This window comes from Drosophila suzukii, chromosome 3 (assembly GCF_043229965.1).
Source record: "Drosophila suzukii chromosome 3, CBGP_Dsuzu_IsoJpt1.0, whole genome shotgun sequence".
Lineage (NCBI taxonomy): Eukaryota > Metazoa > Arthropoda > Insecta > Diptera > Drosophilidae > Drosophila > Drosophila suzukii.
Window position 1 is genome coordinate 4223177 of NC_092082.1, and position 22492 is coordinate 4245668.

At 42.3% G+C, this 22492-nt stretch overlaps 4 protein-coding genes across 6 annotated transcripts in view; 1 reads left to right on the top strand and 3 right to left on the bottom strand.

Annotated features, from left to right (window-relative positions):
- Nucleotides 1–1621, bottom strand: part of ko (Stork-head domain-containing protein knockout) — a 62685-nt gene extending 61064 nt beyond the window's left edge. The window contains exon 1 of the mRNA XM_036815144.3: nucleotides 1295–1621. The gene's annotated coding sequence lies outside the window, so the exon portion shown is untranslated. The remainder of the gene's footprint in view (nucleotides 1–1294) is intronic.
- A 636-nt stretch (nucleotides 1622–2257) lies between these two features.
- On the top strand, nucleotides 2258–4029 carry ICA69 (islet cell autoantigen 1-like protein). The gene is made up of 4 exons (XM_017078697.4): nucleotides 2258–2551; nucleotides 2616–3006; nucleotides 3164–3403; nucleotides 3462–4029. The coding sequence occupies exons 1-4, from the start codon at nucleotides 2361–2363 to the stop codon at nucleotides 3876–3878; spliced, it is 1239 nt and encodes a 412-aa protein (XP_016934186.2). The 5' UTR covers nucleotides 2258–2360; the 3' UTR covers nucleotides 3879–4029.
- LOC108013076 (dnaJ homolog subfamily C member 2) lies at nucleotides 3961–6834 on the bottom strand. The gene is made up of 3 exons (XM_017078696.4): nucleotides 6407–6834; nucleotides 6155–6300; nucleotides 3961–5640 (listed from the first exon to the last, which is right to left on the bottom strand). Exons 1-3 carry the CDS (start codon nucleotides 6664–6666, stop codon nucleotides 4082–4084), a joined length of 1965 nt encoding a protein of 654 aa, XP_016934185.2. The 5' UTR covers nucleotides 6667–6834; the 3' UTR covers nucleotides 3961–4081.
- Nucleotides 6835–7422: 588 nt separating this feature from the next.
- Nucleotides 7423–22492, bottom strand: part of Ac78C (adenylyl cyclase 78C) — a 33536-nt gene continuing 18466 nt past the window's right edge. For 2 of the 3 annotated variants that reach the window (XM_017079441.4, XM_017079443.4), the window contains 22 exons: nucleotides 19643–20114; nucleotides 19267–19579; nucleotides 18539–18843; nucleotides 17939–18080; nucleotides 17620–17801; nucleotides 17347–17548; nucleotides 16646–16779; nucleotides 16490–16579; nucleotides 15791–15952; nucleotides 14122–14258; nucleotides 12698–12838; nucleotides 11802–12348; nucleotides 11535–11630; nucleotides 11336–11475; nucleotides 11057–11211; nucleotides 10110–10759; nucleotides 9937–10032; nucleotides 9380–9560; nucleotides 8913–9316; nucleotides 8617–8845; nucleotides 8413–8558; nucleotides 7424–8185 (listed from right to left, as the gene is read on the bottom strand). In XM_017079441.4, the coding sequence (XP_016934930.2) occupies nucleotides 8072–8185; nucleotides 8413–8558; nucleotides 8617–8845; nucleotides 8913–9316; nucleotides 9380–9560; nucleotides 9937–10032; nucleotides 10110–10759; nucleotides 11057–11211; nucleotides 11336–11475; nucleotides 11535–11630; nucleotides 11802–12348; nucleotides 12698–12838; nucleotides 14122–14258; nucleotides 15791–15952; nucleotides 16490–16579; nucleotides 16646–16779; nucleotides 17347–17548; nucleotides 17620–17801; nucleotides 17939–18080; nucleotides 18539–18843; nucleotides 19267–19579; nucleotides 19643–20114 (5038 nt within the window). In that variant the 3' untranslated portion in view covers nucleotides 7424–8071. Of the gene's footprint in view, nucleotides 8186–8412; nucleotides 8559–8616; nucleotides 8846–8912; nucleotides 9317–9379; nucleotides 9561–9936; nucleotides 10033–10109; nucleotides 10760–11056; nucleotides 11212–11335; nucleotides 11476–11534; nucleotides 11631–11801; nucleotides 12349–12697; nucleotides 12839–14121; nucleotides 14259–15790; nucleotides 15953–16489; nucleotides 16580–16645; nucleotides 16780–17346; nucleotides 17549–17619; nucleotides 17802–17938; nucleotides 18081–18538; nucleotides 18844–19266; nucleotides 19580–19642; nucleotides 20115–22492 lie in introns of all 3 variants that reach the window. The other variant, XM_017079442.4, reaches the window with a different exon arrangement.

Consider the following 22492-nt stretch of genomic DNA (forward strand, 5'->3'; position numbering starts at 1 on the left):
TTGAAGACAGAGACAGACTGCTTGGCGCTGTTCTGATTTCGAGTATTATTGATTAATGCCAACCGATGACAGAATCCAATACAACAACACCATCTGTGTCAGGTTGCAGATGCAGAGAAATCTTTGTTGGCTCTTAACAACGGCCAAGAGTGAGAGAGATGGGAAAAGGTGAGCAGAGGGAGAGGGGGATATATAGGGTTAACAAGGTGCCCGCTTGCATTAAACAATTGTTGCTTTGCTGTTGTTGTTTGCTCTGCCCAAGGCGGCCCATTAAAGCTTAGCAAGCAGCAAGTGCCGTGACCTTTTTCCCTCAACTTCGGGTTCTTTCGGCTGCCTCTTTTTATATTTATTTTTTGTTTCGATGATTTCATTGTAGCTGCTGGCTTTTTTGTTTGCCTTTTTTGTGGTGCTCAGTGGCCGCAACCGAATCTAATTGCACCGCGGCTTAAGATCTTCAATGCACAGAAAAGAAAATTAAGATAGCTTTGGAACGAATATTTGACAATATACCTTAAGGGCTTCATCTTATGAATCAAAACTAGTTTTGTTAAAATATAATTTTATATTTATAAAGCCACTTAATTGGTCCTTTCCTGGTAATACCTACTTTAAGCTTACAATAAGGACAAGATAACGAGTTAAGGTTTGCATATATTTATAAAAAATTAATTTGTTTATGCTAACCACAGATTACAGAACAGAAATTTGTACCTTATTCTCTTCAATGATTTATATTTATGACAATATTTAAAATATTCTTTTTATAAAAGGCCGAACATTGCTTATCCTCTTTCCCATCTATTTATGGTTTGAATTAGTGCAAAAATTGGTATAAATTAAAGTACGTTTTTTACAAAATCATATTTATTTTAAGATAAACACATTGAAAGACATCTGATTTTTTCGCATAGATATATTGAATTGTATCTCTTAGAATAAAGATCTACTTTTCCAAGTGTAATTTTAGGGATCTCAAAAGAAAACCAGGAAAAAGAAGTCAAGTCACGGGCTGTTGGTGTTGTTGTTAAAATGTATCTTAAAGTACATTATCTTTTTTAATTTTGCCTTTATCAATTAAGCTGGATCATTCACACACACACACACTTGGAAACAAAACATACACACCTACTCATGCAGGTGGCAAAAACTCCACCTCACAACCCGTTTTTTAGAGACAAGAAAACTACTTAAGTTCGCACACACTTCTTCACTTTCTTCTTGTGCGTATGTGTGTGCAGCATCAGAAAGTAACTGTATCTCAAAAGTACACATCTATAAGCTTATACATACATACCTGTTCAGCAAATTAGCAATGCCGCATAAAGAAATGTGTCGCTTTCAATTTTGCAATTGCAATATTGCAGTCCCAAAAATAAAAACTCAAAACTCGAACTTCAGCCACCGGCTAACACACACATGCCCATTTCTTATAAGATCCAAACACACACACTGCGATAATCGGAGGTAAACAAACGAGGAAAACTCACGACGCGAAGGAAAAGCACTTGCGTAAATATAAATATTGGATGGTTCGTTGTGGAAAAGCGAGAGGGGAAAGCCAAGAAACGCGTCTCGAGTTCTGCCACGGATTGGGAAACTACATATATAGAGTCCCGTCTCGTCCGCTGCGAAGTCCAAAGTCGATCTAAATCGCGAACGAGATACTATATCTGAACTTCACTTTTCCCGTGCAGCATTTGCTCTGTCAGATACGTTTGACGTCAATGTTCGATTCAAACTTGTATGGCCCGCATTATGCACTTTGAACAGAACAATGTAAACTATTAACAGAGTGAGACCGTTGCTTTGTGATATACCGAAGTTATATTAAAAAAATACTAAGCCCGACATTTTGCCGTTATTAATTAAACTTTTGGTTTTGCAATTGAAAAATCAAAGCCACATAAGTGACTTTTAAATACTCACTCAGTCGGGGGTCAGTCTTCCAAAATTTCACATTTCTATCTTTATAATAAATAAAGTCCAATCCAAAAGGATTAACATAATAATTTAATGTTTTCTGTATTTTAACACTTAAATATTTGTATTTAAGGATATGTGAAAAACGATTTTTGTAAGAAATCTTTGAAATCAGTTTATCCATGTTTTTTAAATTATTTTCTTCTATTAAATAAATTTAAATTAAAACAGAAGAATTATAAACCAATTTTTTTGGGGATTAAAGTCCCTCCCAAAAAAAAATACCGCATCTGATAGTGCTGCAAACTTCCGGTTCAAATCGGAAACCGATAGGCAGTGAAAAATAACGATACTGCGCACCCCCAAACCGAACCGCCCCCAACCACCAAGAGGCGAAAAATCACCAGCAGCTGAAAACTGGAACGCAAAACGACGAAAATATGCTCAAGTCGGAGGTTCAGCACCAGTTCTGGATCACCAAGAAGGTGGTGCAGCGGAAATTCGGGACGAAGGAGGACAAGCACGTAATATCCTCGGACGCCGAGCTGGATTCCAAGATCGAGGTGTTCAAATCGATATCGGACACCAGCTTGAACCTGTGCAAAATCATCGACCAATACCAGGAGCGCCTGTAAATTCAGTTTATCAGCTGGAAAATTTGTTTCTCTTTAGGACTAACTATGAAATTATTACAGGTGCATCCTTTCGCAGGAGGAATGCGTTTTCGGAAGGTTTCTCAAGGAGGCAGGAAAGCGGAGTCGGACCACGGGGGGTAGTATCGCCCATACGGGCAAGGCGGTGTCCTTTGCCGGGCAGCAAAGGATGTGTGTTCGAGTGCCGCTCCTGCGGCTCCAGCACGAAGTGGATGTGTTTAGGTGTCGGGCTGTTAAGGACACGGAGCAGACCCTCCAGTCGATGGAGAAGGAGCGCACGGAATACCGCGCCGCTCTCTCCTGGATGAAGTCCGCCAGCCAGGAACTGGATCCCGATACGGGAAAGGGTCTGGAAAAGTTCCGCACCGCTCAGACCCATGTGCGAGTGGCCAAGCATAACTTCGATGGTTACTCCATGGATTCCATTCAGAAGGTGAGGTAAAACTCAAGGGGTATTTAGATATACCATTTTATGGGTCATAATTATATGATATGGTGATGATATCCAAATATGATATGATACGATATCTAAATATATCTAATTTTATATAGTTTAACTTACATTAAATGATCCAATTATTCCCTTCCAGATTGATTTACTAGCCGCTGCCCGCTGCAACATGTATTCCCACGCCCTGGTGGCCTATGTTAGCGAGTTGAAGAGTTTCGCCCAGAAGGCGGCCTCTACTTTCCAAACCATATCCAAGGCCTTGATCTTAAAACCCAAGTACGACTTTTGTGTGCTAAAGGAGCTGTCCCAAAATGAAGGACCCAGCGAGGAAGTGCCGCCCATTGAAGCTGTGGATTCGGATCAGTCGTTGTTCTTTGCTGTAAATACAAATATCGATATATCTTAGAATCCCTGTCAAGCTCTACTGTTCCTTACAGAATGAGTACCAGGACAAGCTGGAAAGCCAGCCAGAAACCAAGGAGTCCGAAGAGGAGAAACCAAGCGAACCTGCCACTGCCTGCGGCGACAATGAGTCCTTGCTGATTGAGCTCTCCAAGCAGCTGGAGGACAGTCCGCTGATTGATGCTCCCCTGGACGACGAAATTCCTGCCCAAAATAGCAGTAACAAGTTATGGTCGCGTTTGTTTAGCCAGCAGAACCAACAACAACCCTTAACGAGCCACGTACCCAAGGAGTCCAAGGCAAGTGGAGGTGCCACCGTCCCGGCAGCCAGCAAATCCCAGTCCACCAACAATCCCTGGCTTGACCTCTTCGCCGACCTGGATCCTTTGGCCAATCCACAAGCCTTCGATCTGAAAATGAGCGGCGGACGCAGTGTGGCTGAGCAGACATAAGAATGCCCTCCCGTTCAGTATCTTATCTTGATCTTGATATACCTGTGGCAACTAGCTAGTCATAATGGAGCAACTTTGGATGTAACTTTTCGCTAAACGTTCAAAAACTTTTTATGGTTTATTTAAATAAAATTTATATGGGGACACAGCAGCTAGCAGTTGAGGCGGACGAGTGGCAGGGGGAGCAGGGTTATAAGCCCCACTCATTTAACCGCCGCCTGTGCCTCCTTCTTGGAGTTAACCAGCTCGACCAGCTCCTTGACACGGCGTAGGCAATCCTTTTTCGTGCGATTCGGTATGCACGTGGCAATGCGATCCCAGCGATCCGGTGTCGTCGTCGGATAGGTTTTAATGGCCTGTTCGAGTAAGGCTTGTTCCTCCTTGGTCCAGGTTTTGGAGGCACCACCGCCGCCACCGCCACCCGAAGATCCATTTGTGGCCGGAGCTGGGGCTGCTGCTGCTGGCGGATCAACAGCTGCTGGAGCAGGAGCTGGTGCCGTGCCATTCTGCTTGGCCGGCTGATTGTTCACCTTATGATCTACACCATTCTGCTTCACGTTCTCCTTGCTGGCCTGGGCCGGTGTCTCCTCGCCCAGGGTTATATCCTTACAGGTCTGAACATCTTTCTTCGACTTCTCGAAACTAGCAAAGGCCGCATCGTTGGCTTGGGTCTTAAGGGAGCTCTTCGAATGATCTGTGTTCTGGAGCGCCTTGGCTTTGTTAAGCACATCCCTGGCATTGACCAGCACAGTGTTTCCAGGACTATGCTGATTGATAAACGTGGCTATGACGTCCCAACGCTGGGCAGTGCCAGCGGGAAACAGATTAACCGCCTTGATGAGCAGCTGGACGTTCTCATTGCTCCAGAGCTCACCCTTCTTGACTTCCTTGACACCTTTCGGCGTGACCGCAGCAGTGGCCAGCTTCTTTGCCTGGGTCTGGTTGATCTCCTCCAGCTCGGCGGCTATCTTTTGCTCGGCTGTTTGCAGGGCTGCTACAAACGATTCACGGCCTTTAGTTTCCATGGCCTTGTTAAGAGTTTGCAGCTCTGTTAGACTGAAGGTCTCGCAAATCTTCTCGGTGCCCTCCATGTGCTTCAGTTGATCCTTGTCGTTCTTGGCATAATACTTGCAGTCCTTGACCTTGTCGCGCAACGTTTTGCGCTCCTTCTTGAGCAGCTTCTTTTGCTGCTCGCGTTCAATGCGGATCTGCTCGATGCGTTTCTGCTCGGCCTTTTCAGCCTTCTCCTTGGCCAGGGCGGCTTCCCTTATGGCCCGATCCGCCTCGGCCTTTTGGGCCTGGACGGCGTCCATCTTGGCCCGCTTGGCCGCGGCCTTGCGGTCCTTCTCTTCCTGCTTGAAACGCTGAATGCGCTTGTCATTGTTGTAGGCCAAATCTACGAGTGCCCTGATGCGGGACATCTCCTCCTTCTTGCGCTTAATTCTGGCCGCTCTGTTCTCCTTTTCGATCCAGCGACGTTCGTCGCGGTCTTGTCCCTTCTCCTTATCCTCCTCGTCCAGGTAGCTGAACTCTCGCCACGACTTGAAATCGTACCAGAAGTTGTAGAAGCGCTCCACCTCTTCGCGCTTGGCGTCCACCTGCCCGAAGGCGGGAACATGAGGCTTCTCGCTCCAGCGTCCGTTAAGTGTGAAGTATTTGTTGAACACGCCAAAGTAATCGCCATCGATGTCGTTCTGTGATGGCAGCGAGTCGTCGAACTCGGGATCCACAGAGTCAAAGCTGCGACGCGGCTTGGATGTACCTGCAAAGCAAAGAGGGTTATAAGTAGGTTGCACAGTATGTAAGTAAGGAAACACTAACAAATTATTTTATTTTAAATGGGGCTAGCTAAACTGAGACATCTCTAATAATACTGTTTAGTATCCACCAAAAATGCTCTTTATAACAAATACTGAATGTGATTATATAATCACACTACTAAAAGTCTGGCATTTTAGAATTAGCTGATGTTACAGTCTAGATCTATTTATAGGTGTACAAATAGTAAACTACAGGAAAAAAAATATCAATTAGTTTCGTACATACGAAATGAGGTATGTTTAAACTTTAAAGTAATATTGACCTAGTTTTGATTGTAACAAGATTAGTTAGTAAGGATTTCATTCATAATTAAATTCAGATGTCTAGAAATTTTAGCTGTTCTTATATCACAAGAACTAAAAGATAAAGGACATCTTAATGAGGTCAATGTGACCTAGGAAATCCTAAGCCCTTTGTATAAGGATTCCCAGCAAGGACATGACCCTGATACCCACCCAGTATCTCGTAGGCTTTGGTTATGCATGTGAAATAGTCGTCGTCCTGGATGACTTCCTCGCCCTTGGCTTTTCGCTTGTCGGGATGATGAAGCAGCACCATGCGTCTATAGGCCCGTCGAATATCATCCTCGCTGGCCTCATAACTATTGCAAGCGATTTAAAAATACATAATTAGTACCCCAGAACGATCAATAGAACGATAGAAAGTGAAGCACATGGGGGTTGGCTAACACGTGCTTGCCTACTCACCGGAGTTTGCCCAGACCAAGAATGGCGTAGTGGTCCTGGTCCTTCCACTCCTTGGGATCCAGCGACTTCAGGTAGCTGATGTCCACCTCCTCGCCGACGCCCTCCAGCTTCTCATCGCTGTCGCTGCGCTCCACGCCGCCGGGCGCTAGAAATTGGCGCCGCTGCGAAAAGTACGCGAAGCCAACGCGCTCGATTCTGCGACGGGCGACCTTGAGCGGCAGCTGCACCTCCACCGCCGTCGTTACCGTACCACTCGTCATCTCAAGTGCGTCCCGTTCGTCCTCTGGCTGTTGGCATTCACCGCCACTCTGTGGTTCACGCTGAATTTGGCGAGCGATGCCTTCAAATCGTAAAAAACTAGATAAAATCACACTTTTCCGCAGCAACGCATGTGTTCCGACCGGAGCTATCGATAAGTCATACCGTCCGTCGAAATACCACGAAAATTCCGAAGCGGTTACGCTGAAGAAATTGATGCTATCGAATACTTTGGGTACGGGAGAAAATTGAACGATAGATTGACTTCAGAGCTTTGCACACTGTAACTTGAATAAGAAATGAGAATGATTGTGAAAAATCTGGAAGCAATGCTGACAGGGAAGTTGTCACATAAGTGATCTAATACTTTCATATTTTTAATGTTTATTAGTATTTTTTCTTCTATATACCGCCGATAGCTCCTCTTCCTCATCGATTTCAGGAGGCGCCATATTCGATTGTTATTTATCCATCTACAGTTTCGATTATCGATTGGTTGGCGACTGTCAATGATATCTATCGGATATCGGTTGGCGCCAAGCTGCGCTTTTGGTGTGACCTTGCTGTGTTCTAGCCGAAATAAAGGTCTGATGTTGCCACATCAAATGATTTTTTCAAATAATTTACAATTTTGCGCGCGCAAATTTGTATATTTGTGATCATACTGATCATACAAATATCCCCAATGCTTAGAGCAATTTGTATCCCGAACGGTCACTTAATCAATCTGCTTGACTTTTTTTATTTATCACATTTATTTTTTATCTTTTTTTGTAATTACAATTTATGTGCTTAAACTTTGTTGGCTATAATAATTTTACATTTTTTTATTTTCCATAATCGATTTCGCATTTCAGTAACACACGTCCGTCTCTTTACACACATATGGATATATTTCAAATATTTTACACTAAGGTATTCTTACCCTATTTACATGTAGAAGAAGAAAATATTTGTACAACGTATATTTGATTATTGGATTTTTAAATTGACTACTAATACTAGAAAATTACCCTATAACTTGTAAACATTTTGGTAGAATTGAACAAAGATAGTAGGTTCATTGGCATTTCGTTCGGTTGGGTTTTGAGGGAAGATCAAAATTTCTTACTCTAAACGGATTTCAAATACACACATACATACAAACGGCAAATCTTAGGTTTAACGACTAGAATTGTGCTGAGATAATGTAAGAATTATATATTTTGATCTACAAGTTCAAGGATTGTGATTTAAAAATTCTACTAAGTAGCTTCAGTGCCGATCTCTACTAGTTATTCTTAAGTTTAAGTCAACAAGCTTGTGACACTGCTGCTTTCGCGTTGAATAAAATCGTTCCAAAAATAAATTCATCAGACACTTTAACCGCTTGAGATCGACTTAGACCCAGTGAGTTCGCGTACTCGGCTATAACGCATCGTTGTGGCTCTTCGATATCGTCGTCTCGATCTGATCGATCCGTCGAAACGATGGCATATAGCTGGAGCTGGCCTGCGTGACGATTGAATTGTTGGAGGAACTCTGAAATATTTGATAAGAGATAGTTTGATTTATCATTTTTAAAATTTAGGAAAATTTTAAGATATATTTTCGTTCTAGATGTTATTATAATCATTTAATAAAACCTGAATTTATTTTTAGATTTTTTAAAATATCTTGAAAAATTATTTCAAATGTTATCTTGTAAAAAGTAAGCCCTTATATGTTTCTATAGATAAATAAAATTTTTTGTAAGAAACTTAAAGTACCTTTTTCTGGCGATAGGATCGTCCCCGTACACGGGTTGTATTCCGTCGCACTGGATTGACCGTGGTAGACTTCTGTGACAACCGTACAGAACTGAAGGTACTTCCCCGATGTCCTCGGCGGATTTGCGGTGAGGGAGTGCCCGTGGCTAAAAAGAGGTCAAAAGTTATTCCCATTTTATTATAATCTGACTGACTAAAACCCACGTGTTCCGGCAATGGCAGTGCTGCGTTTGCTGGCCTGCAGCATTCCGAAAACCACGGCACTGAAGGATCCATGATGGGAGGTCTGTCGCTGAAGGTTCGGGGTTTGGGCTAGAGGAATCCCAGCTGGCATGCGAACCGGCGAGATCAGCTGGCTCTCCGTAATGCCCTTGGGATGCACATAGAAAGTGGTCATCATACCCTTGCCCTTTACAGCGATTTCCCCACGTTTCTGGGTATTAAGAAAAAAATTCCATGAATAAATAAAATGATGGATAATAGATTGATATCAAACTTACCACACAGGTATAACCCCGGGAGCAGAGCAACTCCGCCGTATTCTCCGGCACCTGAACACGCCAGTTCTCGCCGGTGGAGTCCATTCGCGAAGCCACATTAACCGTATTGCCCCAGATATCGTAGACGGGCTTCCTGGCTCCAATCACTCCACTCACCAAGGGACCACTGCAGATGCCCACGCGCAGCTGGAAATTGTTGAACGCATCGCCGTTGATCTCCTCCAGCTTCTGCTTCATGGCAAAGGCGAACTCCACCAGGTCACACACGCTATCCTCGGAGGTCTCGCCGCGAAGTCTGAGGTGCTCGTGATTCAATCCCGCCGCCGCCATATAGGTGGCACCCACTGTCTTGATTTTCTCCACCGATGCGAAACGTGGCTCCTCCAGCAATTCATCAAAGTCGCCTAGTTTGATTGCATCATTAGATTGGGTGAAATCGCGGATTACTGCTTAATCAATCAACTCACAGATTATCTCGTTCAGGATGCGAATGCAGGCCTTGCCATTGTCGATGTCCTCGGAGTAAAAGTCCTGGAAATTCGGAATCGAGGCGAACATCACGCCGCACAGATTGTGCATCTTGGAGTAGAGCTCGTCCGTGTGCTCGTCGGACAGGTAATAGGTGGCCACATGGTCCGGCAGGATGTTCTGCAATCAAAAAGTTTAATTAATGGCAAATGTAGCAAAAAGGGCAGGCGTAGTACACTAAAAAAAAGTAAGGCTAACAAAATATAAATGCAATATCCACTAAGTAAATGTAAAAATTTTCGCTTTGATTTTCACAGGTTGCTGTTTTTATCATTTTAACTGTAGAAATATATAATTTGTTTACTAAATAAAAAAAATCTTTATGTAAATATACCCAACATAGTACTTAAAATTTTGTAATTTAATTTGAATTGTAGTAAAAACTATGTTTTTATTTTAATATGATATTTTAGACTGGTTTATTTATGATCAAAAAATATGATTATTTCTGAAATGTAGTGGCATTTCTTTCAGTGTGTCAGGCCAAATCTCTTACCTTAATTAATGTGTCATTAAGCGCACGATTGGATTTCATGTTGGTCAGTTCACGCTCGGCCTGTTCCTTCCATATGAAGTCCAACCGGGAGGTTACCTGGGGAATCGGGAATCAGGATGAGTAATGAGCCTGGAGGTCAGGTTGGGCGCATTCCCCCCATTTGTATCGCTTACCTCCACCAGTCTCGCATGGTAGCAGACCATTACCAGGAAGGATATCAGAAGTATCAGCATTTGGACTCCAAGGGGCACGCCCAGCGTGGACAACTGCACCAAACTAAAGCTATCGCCAGTGCTGAACTTGAACAGGATCAGCGCCGTATAGAATGCCACCATGCCCAGGGCCATTATGGCCTTAACCAGGTAATAGAGCTTCAAGGCGGTGGCCAAGGAGACGAGACAGAGCACCCAGGTAAACACCAAATACTCCGGATGGGCGCAGGTCCCCTCAAGATTCACTGAACTCCGCATTCCATAGGGATCTACGTAGCTTAGATTGCTGATGGACACACTGTGCCCGGTTGTGGTGAGTGTGATATCTTGATCGGGATTTCTGGAGATCTTGACGGTGGTCGATAAGTTCAAAACAAGATTCAGCTTGAACTCCTTTTCCGCCATGGAGGAGGTGTTGCTATAAGGCAAAGTCATTGGCATATATCGGGCTTGCTCGTCAACGGTGCCAATATAGGTGGAAGAAGGACACAGGACCAGTCCAATGGCACTCAGCATGCACATGGACACGATGACGCCGCAAATGAAGAGAGTCCTACGCTGCCGTTGGTGCACCAATTTGGCAGAGTTCGTCTTCAGGCAGCGGGGAAGTCCTAAAGAATAATGTTAGGTTGTAAGATTTTTGGATAACCCTTGAACATATTTTTGGAAAAATCTAAAGAGGTTTCAAAACACTTAAAAAAGGGGTGGCTAAAAGTATGCTGCAAATAACGTGCTGACTATACATATTTTGTAGCATACTTTTAGACATCTTTATAAGAGATTTCAAACCTGTAAACATTTTTATTAAGCCATCGCTAATATAGAGCTTCCATTCCAACACGAAACTCTGATGGGTTCTTTTACCTTCTGATTTATCTTTCCATTTACCCCATATCCCATATGCTCACCTGGGAACTCCTCGGCCATAACCAAAACGCAACAGAAAGTCAGAACTATGGTGCCCACCGATAGACAAATAATGAGACGCGTGCACCGCGGAATGATGATGACCTGGCACAGCACCATAAATATCCAGATGACAAACACACAAAGCATGTTGGATCTGCATGGAAAGGGGCGGGGTGGTGGGAAACATTGGCAGGGGGCAAAAATCAATTAGCAACAGTTCATTAATTAAGACAGTCCTGCCCTTTGTTTGCTTTCCATTAGCAGGCTGGCATACGTACCGGAACATATCCTCTCGCAATTGGCAGAACTTCTGCTCCTGACTCTTGTCTTTGAACTTCAGGGTCCAGGGATTTAGGTACTCGCGTCGGATTTCCTTGTTTGAATTGATTTGGATGTTCTGCTCGATGAACTCGTCGATCTGGGTTCGAGTGTGGGAGATTATAGAAAAGGGGGGCTGCCATGGCTCATTGCGCTTACCTCCTCATCCAGAACTGCCACAGAGACTCTATGATCCTCCTTGGTATCAACCAGTATGGAATCCGCGCGATTGAGGCCTTCTTCGGGGCTGTTAAGCTGTGGGGGTAAATATAATAATAAGATTAAAGTAAGAATGTAAAATAATAATACTTTTTTCTTAAATGCATGGATTATATGGTGGTGTCACACAAAATTAGTGTTAAACGTATTTGAAGGTGTCTAAAAGTATGCAACAAAATATTTTAATTTCAAAACAAACGATCTTACGTTCTTGAAAGGAATCTCGGGTATCCAGTCGGTGGTGGACTCATCCTCGATGATCAGACCCTTGCCGTCGATGGCCTCCGCCAGGTTTTGGATGCTGGTGGCTCCGTTTCTGGGTCGCAGCTGCACCTCCAGCGGTGCCGACATCATGGCCGTGGGTGAGGACACGGTGGACATGCCGGAAGGACCCGTTCCGGCTCCTCCAGCGCCACCTGCTCCACCCATTCCGCCGCAGCCGTTCCTCATCCTTCGACTGTCCATGGCCACGCCCTCTACCACATTGGGCAGCGAGTTCAGGGATATGTTCTTCTTCTGCTGCTGCTGAAGCAGTTGCGCCGGCTGCTGGGCGGGCACGGTGATGGTGGCCGCGTATTCCAGACTCCGTCCGTCCATGCTGGCGCCATCGCCGCCGGCCGTGGTGACCCCACCAATGCTTCCGCTGCCGCTGGCCGAGATTGATTTGGGCAGAGCGGTGGGCGTGGCGGAGGGGGCAGTGGCCACGCTTCCCGCCAAATGGGCGCTGCTGCGCGTGCCAAAACGCCGCTTGGGTCTGGGGGGATGGTAAGAAAGGGAAGGGGTTAGCAACTCTCGTTATTATATTTATATACACTCGAAGAAAATTAACAACTGAAAAGCAAGAATACCATCTTCAAATTGTAAACTTTTTGTAAGAGAAGATGTGCATTCAGAAAAAAGTGAACAAAGATCAACTCAAACTCATGTTTTCAAAATTGAGACACATTGTTCTTGACTGACTTGAAAAACAAACTCGAGGATGCTTTCTTCCTGGTTTCAAGAACGTTTCTTCTAAAAACAGTGAGATGTGAACTTTGTTTTTTTCCATTTTCTATTTTCTTCAAAAAGAAAATCTTGTTTCGCCTCGTGAACTTTTCACTTACCTCAATGGCTCGGTACGCTTGATGAGGAAGGTCTTAACGTTCAGCATTTTGAGGTGATTGTCCCGACTGCCGCCATTTCCCGGTTCCACCTCGTAGGCATCGTTCAGGCACTTGAGCGTCGCCTCCGAAATGTGGACTCTTCTGCGGGCGGAAATAGGAAGGAAGAACGGATTTCGAGGTAAGAGCATTTGCAATAGGCCCGACTTGAGTTCAGAAGTTCGGAAATGTAGTTGGCTCAAATTAAATTCAAATATTTGCATACGTTTTCTATGAATGTGCGTGGTGATTTGCCAGAACCACCGACCATTTCATTTCCCATTTTTCCCGCCCAGCTCTTTGTGTTTTCGTGTGGGCGGTGGGCCCTTCATAATTGGGTCTCCACTGGGTTCCTTAGAGCTCCATAATGTTCCTGCTCCAGCTCCACCGGTTGCTGGTTTCTGGTTGCCGCCCAGGCCACCATCACATCAAAGCATTTTGCATTAAATTGAGCTTTTCATTTCTGGGGCTTTTCATTTTGTTTCGGGTTCTGCGGTCGCTCGGATTTTCTCCATTTCCCACTGCTGGCTGGGCTGTTTCTTTCTATTATTTGGTTTCTTGTGTCTAAACACGCCAAGCTTGCAAAATTGCCGAGCAATTGTTGTGAGCTGCACAGGAGCTGGAGCAAAATAAAGAGCTGGAGCTGAGCCACAGGACCCGCAAATTGGCCAATTAAAACTGCGGCCTGGCTGAGATTTACCAGCAAAGTCAAAGTTATTCGACTTACGGATAGTTTTACAACTTAATTTAAGACTAAGAAGGTACGCTGCACTGCAAGAAATTTAATCACCAAAGTTACATGGTGTAACGCAAATTATTAGAAAGAAAATTCTAAGAAATTGAATTTCTCTAAAATATTCTATGAGTTTTAGCTTACAATTATAAGGAATTTTTCTTACAAAAATATATAGTCTTCTTAAGCTTAACAACTAACCAATAATTGTAAATCCTTGGAAATTTTCGACACATTTTTTTTGAATTTATATATTGGCATTTGGATTTCATTTTTTAAAAAGTATTATCTAGTCACTTAGATAGAAGATACATTTTTCAAAATTTAAATGAATTTATTTAAAATCAAAAGGTTTTTAAAACTTTTAAGTGTACACCTTAACTATTATGCTGAATTAATAAGCAGAAGCTGTAGATGCTGACTACGCAACTTAATTAAGATGTTTTGGCCTTCAAGTTACTGGCACGGTTATCAACAGAATCATTTATGTATGCAATTCCGTTTCTAATGACTAATGAGTCGCTTTATTAGGGAAATTATCCGGCCAGTATTTCGGGATTTCCCCCGCCCCGTGCGCACCTGATTTTGTCAACTCATTACGATTGCACTCACACGCAGCTGTGTAGTTGGAATTCTACGTGACTGGATTACTTACCCGGGAATACCGCCGGATTCCATGTGGTTCGCAATGATAACATCATTAGACCAGACGTCGAAATGCCATTTCTTGTTGCCCAGAACGCCGCACATCACCGAACCGCTGTGGATGCCGATTCGCATATTGAGGTCCACCTGCAATTTGCAAAGCGCACTTCTTAAAATATGCACAACACACACTAGACCGCTAGAAAGTATCCACTAAATACGAGATACAGTCAGAAAAAGAAAGTCCTACAAAGGACAAACATTTTTTAAGCTGGTTTTTTTTGTTTTCTATAAATTAGGTTCCCCAAATTATAGTAAATAACGATTTATTTTACAGAAATGGTATTATACATTTTTAAAAAAATCTTTTACATAAAGAAACTGATTATTAAAATATACTATGAAGTAACAGATCCACCCTTGCGATAAACATTTTATTAAACGCATATGGGTTATATGATATATACTTTAAGCTAATCTCTAAAAGAATAGGTTATTTTTCAGGTGGTCAAGGCATATACTATGTGATGTCTTAACATACTATCTATATCTTTTTCATCCCAGATATTCTACCACTTCCTCCAACTTTCACCTGAGTTGTCATTCTACTGGCGGAGTGAGTTACCCAGTCAATCGTCACACTGCCGCAGCAATTAAGTCTCCGGCCCAATTATGCGACTGCAGGCGGCATAAATCCCCGTAAACGAATATGGGATTCCCCCGTTTTTGCTGCGGCAGCCCTCCGGCTTTTTCCCCACCGAAAAAAATCAATTAAATTCCAGTGGCACTTTGTCGTATGAAAATTTAACTCTCGCTGCTGCTTTTCAGCCGACTGTTGTCGTTGCCTTTTGCTCTGTTGAGATTTGCATACAAATGAATTGTCAACACGTCCACTGGCTCTGCTCTGCAGCTCCTGCTACTCCTATATATACTACATATAGTAGTGCCACTGCCCAGGGTCCAAAATGGGGCACTGGATTGTGCAATAAAAAATAAACGAAAACCTTCTCACAAATAAAGGAATGCCAAACAGCTGAATACTGAAAAATGGGCATTAAATATTTCAAATGCCGCACAAACAGAAAAAGGCCAGAGGACCTCAACAGATGTCAGTGGGTTTCATTTAATTGCCGATCATTGATACAATATTTAACGTTAGTATTTTCTATGTAAACCTAAATAAAATAAAGAATTTCAATACCCTGGCAGCTTGAACTATAAGGTCTCAAGGTTGATCTTGTATAGAAAACATTTAAATAAATTTAATTTTAATTTAAGGATTTTTAATCCATCGAATTAATGCTGATATATGGGTTTCTAACCACAAATTTAAAAGGAATCTATTTTTTAGATGCTGAAAAGTTAAAATTCGTGGACCCGCTTCTTACTAATTTTATCTTTTCTAGGCTTATAATAACTTAAGTTTCCTAGGCTAATATTAAAGCAAATAAATATTTGGAATTTGGCTTTATATTGATAAACCATAAGCGCTTTTGATCTCAGACAAAATGTTTAAGCCTCTGCCCTTAAAAGTATGCTGCATTTTAAGTCCCTTCTCTTTTTCCCTTGCCTGGTTGTATTTCACAAAATTTAAATAAATGTTTAAGGGCCCCACTCCATCGTTTTTGCCCCGATTCGAGTAGTGTCGATTCGGGTCGATTCGATTCGATTCCACTTACGTGCGTGTGCAGGCGCACATCCTTAATGGCCTTTATCATGTGCAGGCCCGTTTCCACGCTGCACACCGCGTGATCCGGTCGCGTCTTCCAGTTGTCGCTCTCGAACTGCGACACACAGTAGTAACAATCGCCCAGCAGCTTCACGCGCAGACAGTGGTTGTCCTGGGGGCGGAAAAGCGGGAAAGCGGTGAAAACCGGCGGGAAAACTGCTCAATAAAGCATTCACCGTGTGCAAGACAGCACACAGAAAACGGTTCAGTTGGCAAAGTAGTGACACATTCTTGGGAACCATTTTTAACAACAGGAAATTGCATATTGCTTGTGCATTGCAATTTTTAAAAATGTTTTTAATGGGATATATTTCCCATCGTTTACATCGTTTAAGTACAAAATGTAATTCTCAGCAATGACTAACCGTATATTAATTCTTGATAAAAACAAAAGTAAAATTGTAAATCCATAACTTATAAGACACTAAGTGTTTAAGCTTTCTCAGCTCATATGATTGTGTTATGGTTTAGATACCAATAAAGGGATTTTTAGCAATTACAGACTGTATATCAAATCTTGATACGATCTAAATTAAAAGTTATAAATTCATAGCTAGTACATTTTCAAGATCTTTGCAGTTACTACCAAGCTATTTATATTTTTCCAGTGCATTTCAGGTAGATAATTCGTGTTTTGTTGGCAACTTACCTCCGCAATGCGATCGAATCGGGCGAACAGGTCGTTTAAGATTTTCACCAGCTGCTGGGCCGAAGTTTTGCTGGCCAACTCGGTGAAGCCCTGGGGGAGGCCATAAGAAAAGGTGTCCAAATTCACACTATAAACCTCTCGCCGTACAACACCTACCTTAATGTCGGCGAACAAAATGCTCACATTGTCCATGGGATAAACGTACAATTTGTTGAACTGCGTCTCCACCGTGGGATCCGTGCCCTTGTACATTTCGCTGCGAATTTGATTGTTCACGATGTTGGGCAGAACTGCGAAAAGGGAGCGGAATTCCGCGGAGTGGGGTTAGCAGCGACTTGAACACGAGCCACAGGCAATATATATTCGCTCAAGGACCCGCGAGCTGGAGGCAAAAGGAACCACCGACGGCCTGCAGTTGTCAGGCAACGCAAAATTACCAGGAACGACGGAGGTTTCTTTTACCTGCTCTTTATAGGAAAGAGCCACTTAGGAGTCCCTCGACAGAGCCAACAACTTATTATACTGGGCATTTGCGCATTTGTAGTTTCTACTTAAGCAAACAATAATAAGGTCTTGAAAGGAATTCCATTAACATCAAGCCCTCGCTTTTTAGAGCAATAAAACATACATATAGCAACAGGTATTAAAGAAAATATAGCATTGCTTACAAAAAAAAGTTCAAACACAATTTTATTATATTTTTAAATGTATTTGAGTTAATTTTCTACGGAATATAGTTAATATCATTTAATTCTGATTCTAAGTCTCAGAATAAAAATACTAAGGGTCGTTAAATTCCCACATTAACAAAATTGCTAACACTTCTTTGAATACGAAATTCTGATAGCTTTACTCACTTGAATCTAGTAATTTTTGTGTTCGCTGAAGCTCCTTCTCGGACTCCTTCTTGTGCTCCATGGCCTTGTGGGTTTCGATGAATGCTAATCGTTGACCGCGATCCGTGAGATACTTTGTGTACATTCCAGCCACGTTGATGGCCGTATACAGAATGAAGTTGGCACAGATCTGGAACAGAACGCACTCGGCATTGATGGTGGCCTGCGAACACATTTAGATCCCAAAAATGTAGGCATAAGTCACAAAACGATTCTCGCCGGCAGGCCAATTACCTCGGTGTGCTGCAGTTTGATGATGGTAATCACGGCCAAATGACAGCTGGCCGTGATGGTTCCGCCCACAACGCACCATTTCAGGGGCAGGGGCAGCATGGCATAGGGCACAAAGATGACGAAGAGGATGTACCACACCAGGTACTCCCGATCCGCGAATCCCACGCCCTGGCCAACGAATCCTGTGCCGCAAGATGGAAAAAAATGGGAAAATCGGTGCTAGATGCGCAACATTTACGACTCATCCCGCAGGGGTCCCAAAAAGGATTAGCCATTTTGACGGCCCGTGCAGGTGACGCATGATTTACGACCCACTCACCCTGGATGTTGAAGAGCACCCATGTGCAGACCGCCGCCCAGTGCAAATAGTTGTTGGCGAAGCAGCGCCAGTAGCCCAAAAAGCAGATGGCCATGTTGGCAATCCCACAGCAAACCGACCATGTGATGGCCGTAGCCATGCTCTGCAGGGAAATAAGAAAAACAAATCAATACTAAACTTCCTTAGGGCAGAATGCCGAGAAACAGTGCGTATTTGGCAATAAATTAAATAAATAAAACGAAACTGTATCGAACATATTTTATAATACCTTGTATTGGTTCAAAGGACACTCTGTAGTATACACCAATCAATAAAAATGAACTTATACATGTAATATTTAAAGTCAAAGCCAATCAAAATTAATCGAAATTAAATCTGCTTATTTTTTGATATGCTTCATTAGTTCAAATAACACTTTATATCAATCATCTCCAAAGGAATATATTACTTAATTTAGCTTTTAAGTTCTATATCTAAATATCTTGGATTACGATAATCAATTTACAAGGATATTTTTAATGGATTTCTTAAGTCTTATGACTTTTCATTTGGATAGTATTACAAATTATTTTTAGTAATTTAAAGGATAACTTCACTCACCGTTCCTCCCTCGCTTTCAAGAGGACCCAGTTCACTTCGTCGCATTATCCAGACGAATGCCAATACAATCTTAAGAACAAAATCCACGACGTTGACAATGATCAGGGATTTCTGGCGCTGGCGATGCGTGTAAGTCAGGTAGGATCGTTCCAGGGAACTCTGCTTGAAGGAGTTGGTCAGCGAGGGACAAAGTATTCCCTTAACCACGTTGCCACTCTTAAAGGCCGAATACATCTCGTTGTTTAGGGGCCGTTGTGGTTGGCCAGCCATGCTGGCTAGGGAGTTACCCGATTCCATATCGTGTTCTTAAGATGATATTGAAAAAGATATTTAATTTTTTTATAATCTAACTTATAAGAACTTCGATACGAGTGCAGTACTAGTATTTTATTGTATTGGGAAGGTTAATAAAATATTTATCAAGATTCAAGAGCATAAAATTTCTTTTTCGGTTCAATTTATACCCAACAGATTAATATAAACACTAAAGAAAATGATATTCCGCTTTTAATGATAAAGCGTTTGAAGATATAAATAACTTAGTAGTGTCTTAGTGGAATTGCCCTGGTAAGTTCAGGGGAGCCAATAGGCTTACAGGCTTTACGCGGGCTTATCTTTCCCCCCAACGCTAAAAGCCATAAACAGTTTTGTGGGTCAGAACTCCTTGGAGTGGTGACCGCATTTACTCCCCGCCCATTCCATTTCCGGGATTGGGAATCCCCGCTTACCGAAATTGCTGTTGCCAAAGATGCTGCAGCTCTCCGTGCGGCGCTTGGGTCCGTAGGCCCGCTTGGCCTCCACAATCCGGACGGACTGCACCCGCAGGGGCGTCTGCTTAGCCACGCCCCCGCGCAGGGGGCCGCCCTGCTGTTTCTTGCGCAAATTGGACAAAATTGATGTGGTGGAGGCACGCAGCGATGGCGGCAGGTCGCCGGTGTCCTCCTCCATTTGGGCACCGTCGCCGGGAAGTCGGGGGATTTTCGACATGTCCGGAGTGGCTATCGTTGTGGCGACTGCGACTGCGACCGTGGCTGCATCCTGCTGTTATTCGGTTTTAGCACGGCTTTAATTACCCTAAGTGCGTGGGCACACATATTAACTTACCTCACAGGATGCGGCAGCTGTTTCTGTCGAGGATGTGGCCGCTGTCTCTGTTCCTGTTCCTGCTCCCTTGACCGTAATCTGCTCATCATCCGTGGTCTGCGCTGCGGGATTACTAAGACCCAGACCATCGACCTCATCCTCATCATCATCATCATCCCCTTCCAGTTTCAGGTCGTCGATTTGAGCCAAGGCAATGGCGCCCCTGTCCACCGCACGCCGGAGCACCACCCTCTCGTCGGGATCCATAACACCCTCCTGCCCGGTGGCACCTCCTCCTGGTGGCGCCTCCTCTTTCGTGTCGACCACCCCCTGCGGAAGGTCGGGGGGTGCGGAGTGGGTCACACTGTTGCTCTGCCGACGCTGCTGCAGCGAGAAAGCCGACGAGGGCGTCGCACTCAGCTGCCGCATGTGCACCTCGTCCGAAACCAACTTGTCGTCATCCATGTTGGCCAACTGCCCCTCCTCCGCGGTCCTACACAGAGAAAAAAGACCAAGGAAAGTTGTTTTTACAAATATAAATCTAATTTTTCATTGCATTTTAAAAATTAAAAAAATATCACGAGTCCCTTTAGTCTTTAAACTAACTTTCACCGCTAAGAACATGGTCCCTGAATATACAACATTTGAAGTAAAAGACATTTATCTACTAATAAGAAAAATAATAAACTCGTTAGGACCAAATCTAAAAAATTTACTTAATATGATATATACTTTTTAAATTAAATAAAGATATAATTCAAAAAAATCATAGAAGTTTTATCTGAATTTTTTTAAGTCGTCGCCTTATCCCCTGATTTTTAGGTCGATTATTTTGTGGGTGATTTAATATCTGTTGTACATATATAAATATTATATTCAAAATATTACATATTATTAATTCTAGGCTTATCAAATTTTATTAGTTAAGTTTTTTTGGTCTGTGTATATACATTTTTAAATCAGCAAGCTTTCAATTTCAATCTTCACTTTGAAGTTCAAATACCGCCTAATGAATGTAAACATTTTGGTGGCGGAAATTGAAATTTTAAATGTTGAGAAGTGTAAATTAATTTGCAAGAAGTGAGAAGTACAAGATCCAAGAAAAACCTTTAAATGTTCTTGTGTTTGTAAAATCATATGGCTTTTAAAGCGTGCTGAAGTATTACGAGCACTTAAACAAATTAGTATTGCAAATGAGCTATTAAATATTTTTTTATTTCCCCAATAAGAATAAAAAGCATTATATTGAATTGAAATTAATTTGCGTCTCTATGGGTGGTCTCTTTTGGCGCTTTCAATATTTCTTTGCACAACATTCAGTTGAACTAACAATAGCATTAATATGTGTTTGTACACCCCCAAACCTTCGATGAGTCTCTGAATTAATTCCTGTTTATTGAGTTATTGTTTCCCGAGAAGGACAAAATCGATATTGAAAATCGCGTAGATTTAATTACATTTCATTGTGGTATTTAAAAGTATACTTTTTGTGTAACATTGGAGAATGAGTTTTATTTTGTGGTTCCGATTTACTACCTTTTAATTATTGCACAATTTATTATCAATGTTAGAACCTTTCAACAAAATTGTAATTTATTTGCTTGAATTTAAAGCTGAAGTCTGCTTTATTTGATTATTATTTATTGCAATTCCATTAAGGAGCAGACCAAATCGAAATTCTTCAAATGAAATTACACGATTTGTGGCATTTGAATAATTCTTTGATTTCTGTGATTTATGTCTCAACAATCTGTCAGTAAGGGCCTTCAAATTTCTTTGAAAAAAGGAGGGGTTTCGAATTATAAGAGCTTCTGAATTATTTTGTGTTTATTGAGTTGTTGTTGATGTTTTCAGCTGATAACAGACCGGATGTGTATATACTTGCTTCATAGCAGCTTATTTGATGTTAAATTCCCGATGCCGCAGCGGAAACGCGAAATGGCTAGGAAAACCAGCTCGACGACAGTGGAAAATGGCGCGTTGATGTCGTTGTCATTATTCAAATTAGCAGCGAGACACTCACACACACGACTGCACACACACACACGTGCAGGCACGCGTACATAAATGTGCACAAACACACACGCACTAGTCTGCAAACGTAGCACACTTTTCAGAGAAAGTGAATTTAAATCTAGCTGAAGGAACATGACAAAAAAAGGAAATACCAATAAGTCGAGGGGTCAGCTAAGCCATGTCGGGATGCCTATGGATATACATATCATTGCGCACACATATCGATTAGGTGTCACTGATGGAAAAAACAAACATTCCTTTTTATTATACCTTAACAAAGTCATACAGTGTGGATTCTATACTATAGAGTACCTTTTTTGAGGCTACCTTTGTTCATGATCTCTATAAAAACTAATATATATCTGACCTTTTTGTCCTTCTTGTCTTTAATGACCATTGATCTGTTAAATTTGACTTTAATGAGAAAATGTTAGACACCTTCTTCTGGTAATATATGAATACCATGATTAGCGTTTATCTTAATATGATCCATTCTTTGCTTGCATGGCCGTCACTATCAAATTGATGTCAAGTGTATATGTGTGTATTTATGGATTGGTTGCGGTAGAAAACTTGGATTATATTTACCACATTTACTCGCCTAATCGCATCTACTCTCATTTATACTCTTTCCCTATAAAGCAGACCTTATCATTTATGGGAAGTAAATGCGTTATTAACCAAATTCAAACTCCGATTTATTTGGTGCAAATGTATACGTAATAACTTGATATGTATCCGATAACTCCCACTCTAGATGGAATTTTCCGCCGTACATAAAAAAACAATCAATTTTCACATCAATTTGCCTGGCGAGATCGCAGTTCAAGTGTAATTGTCAGGCTGTAAAGATGC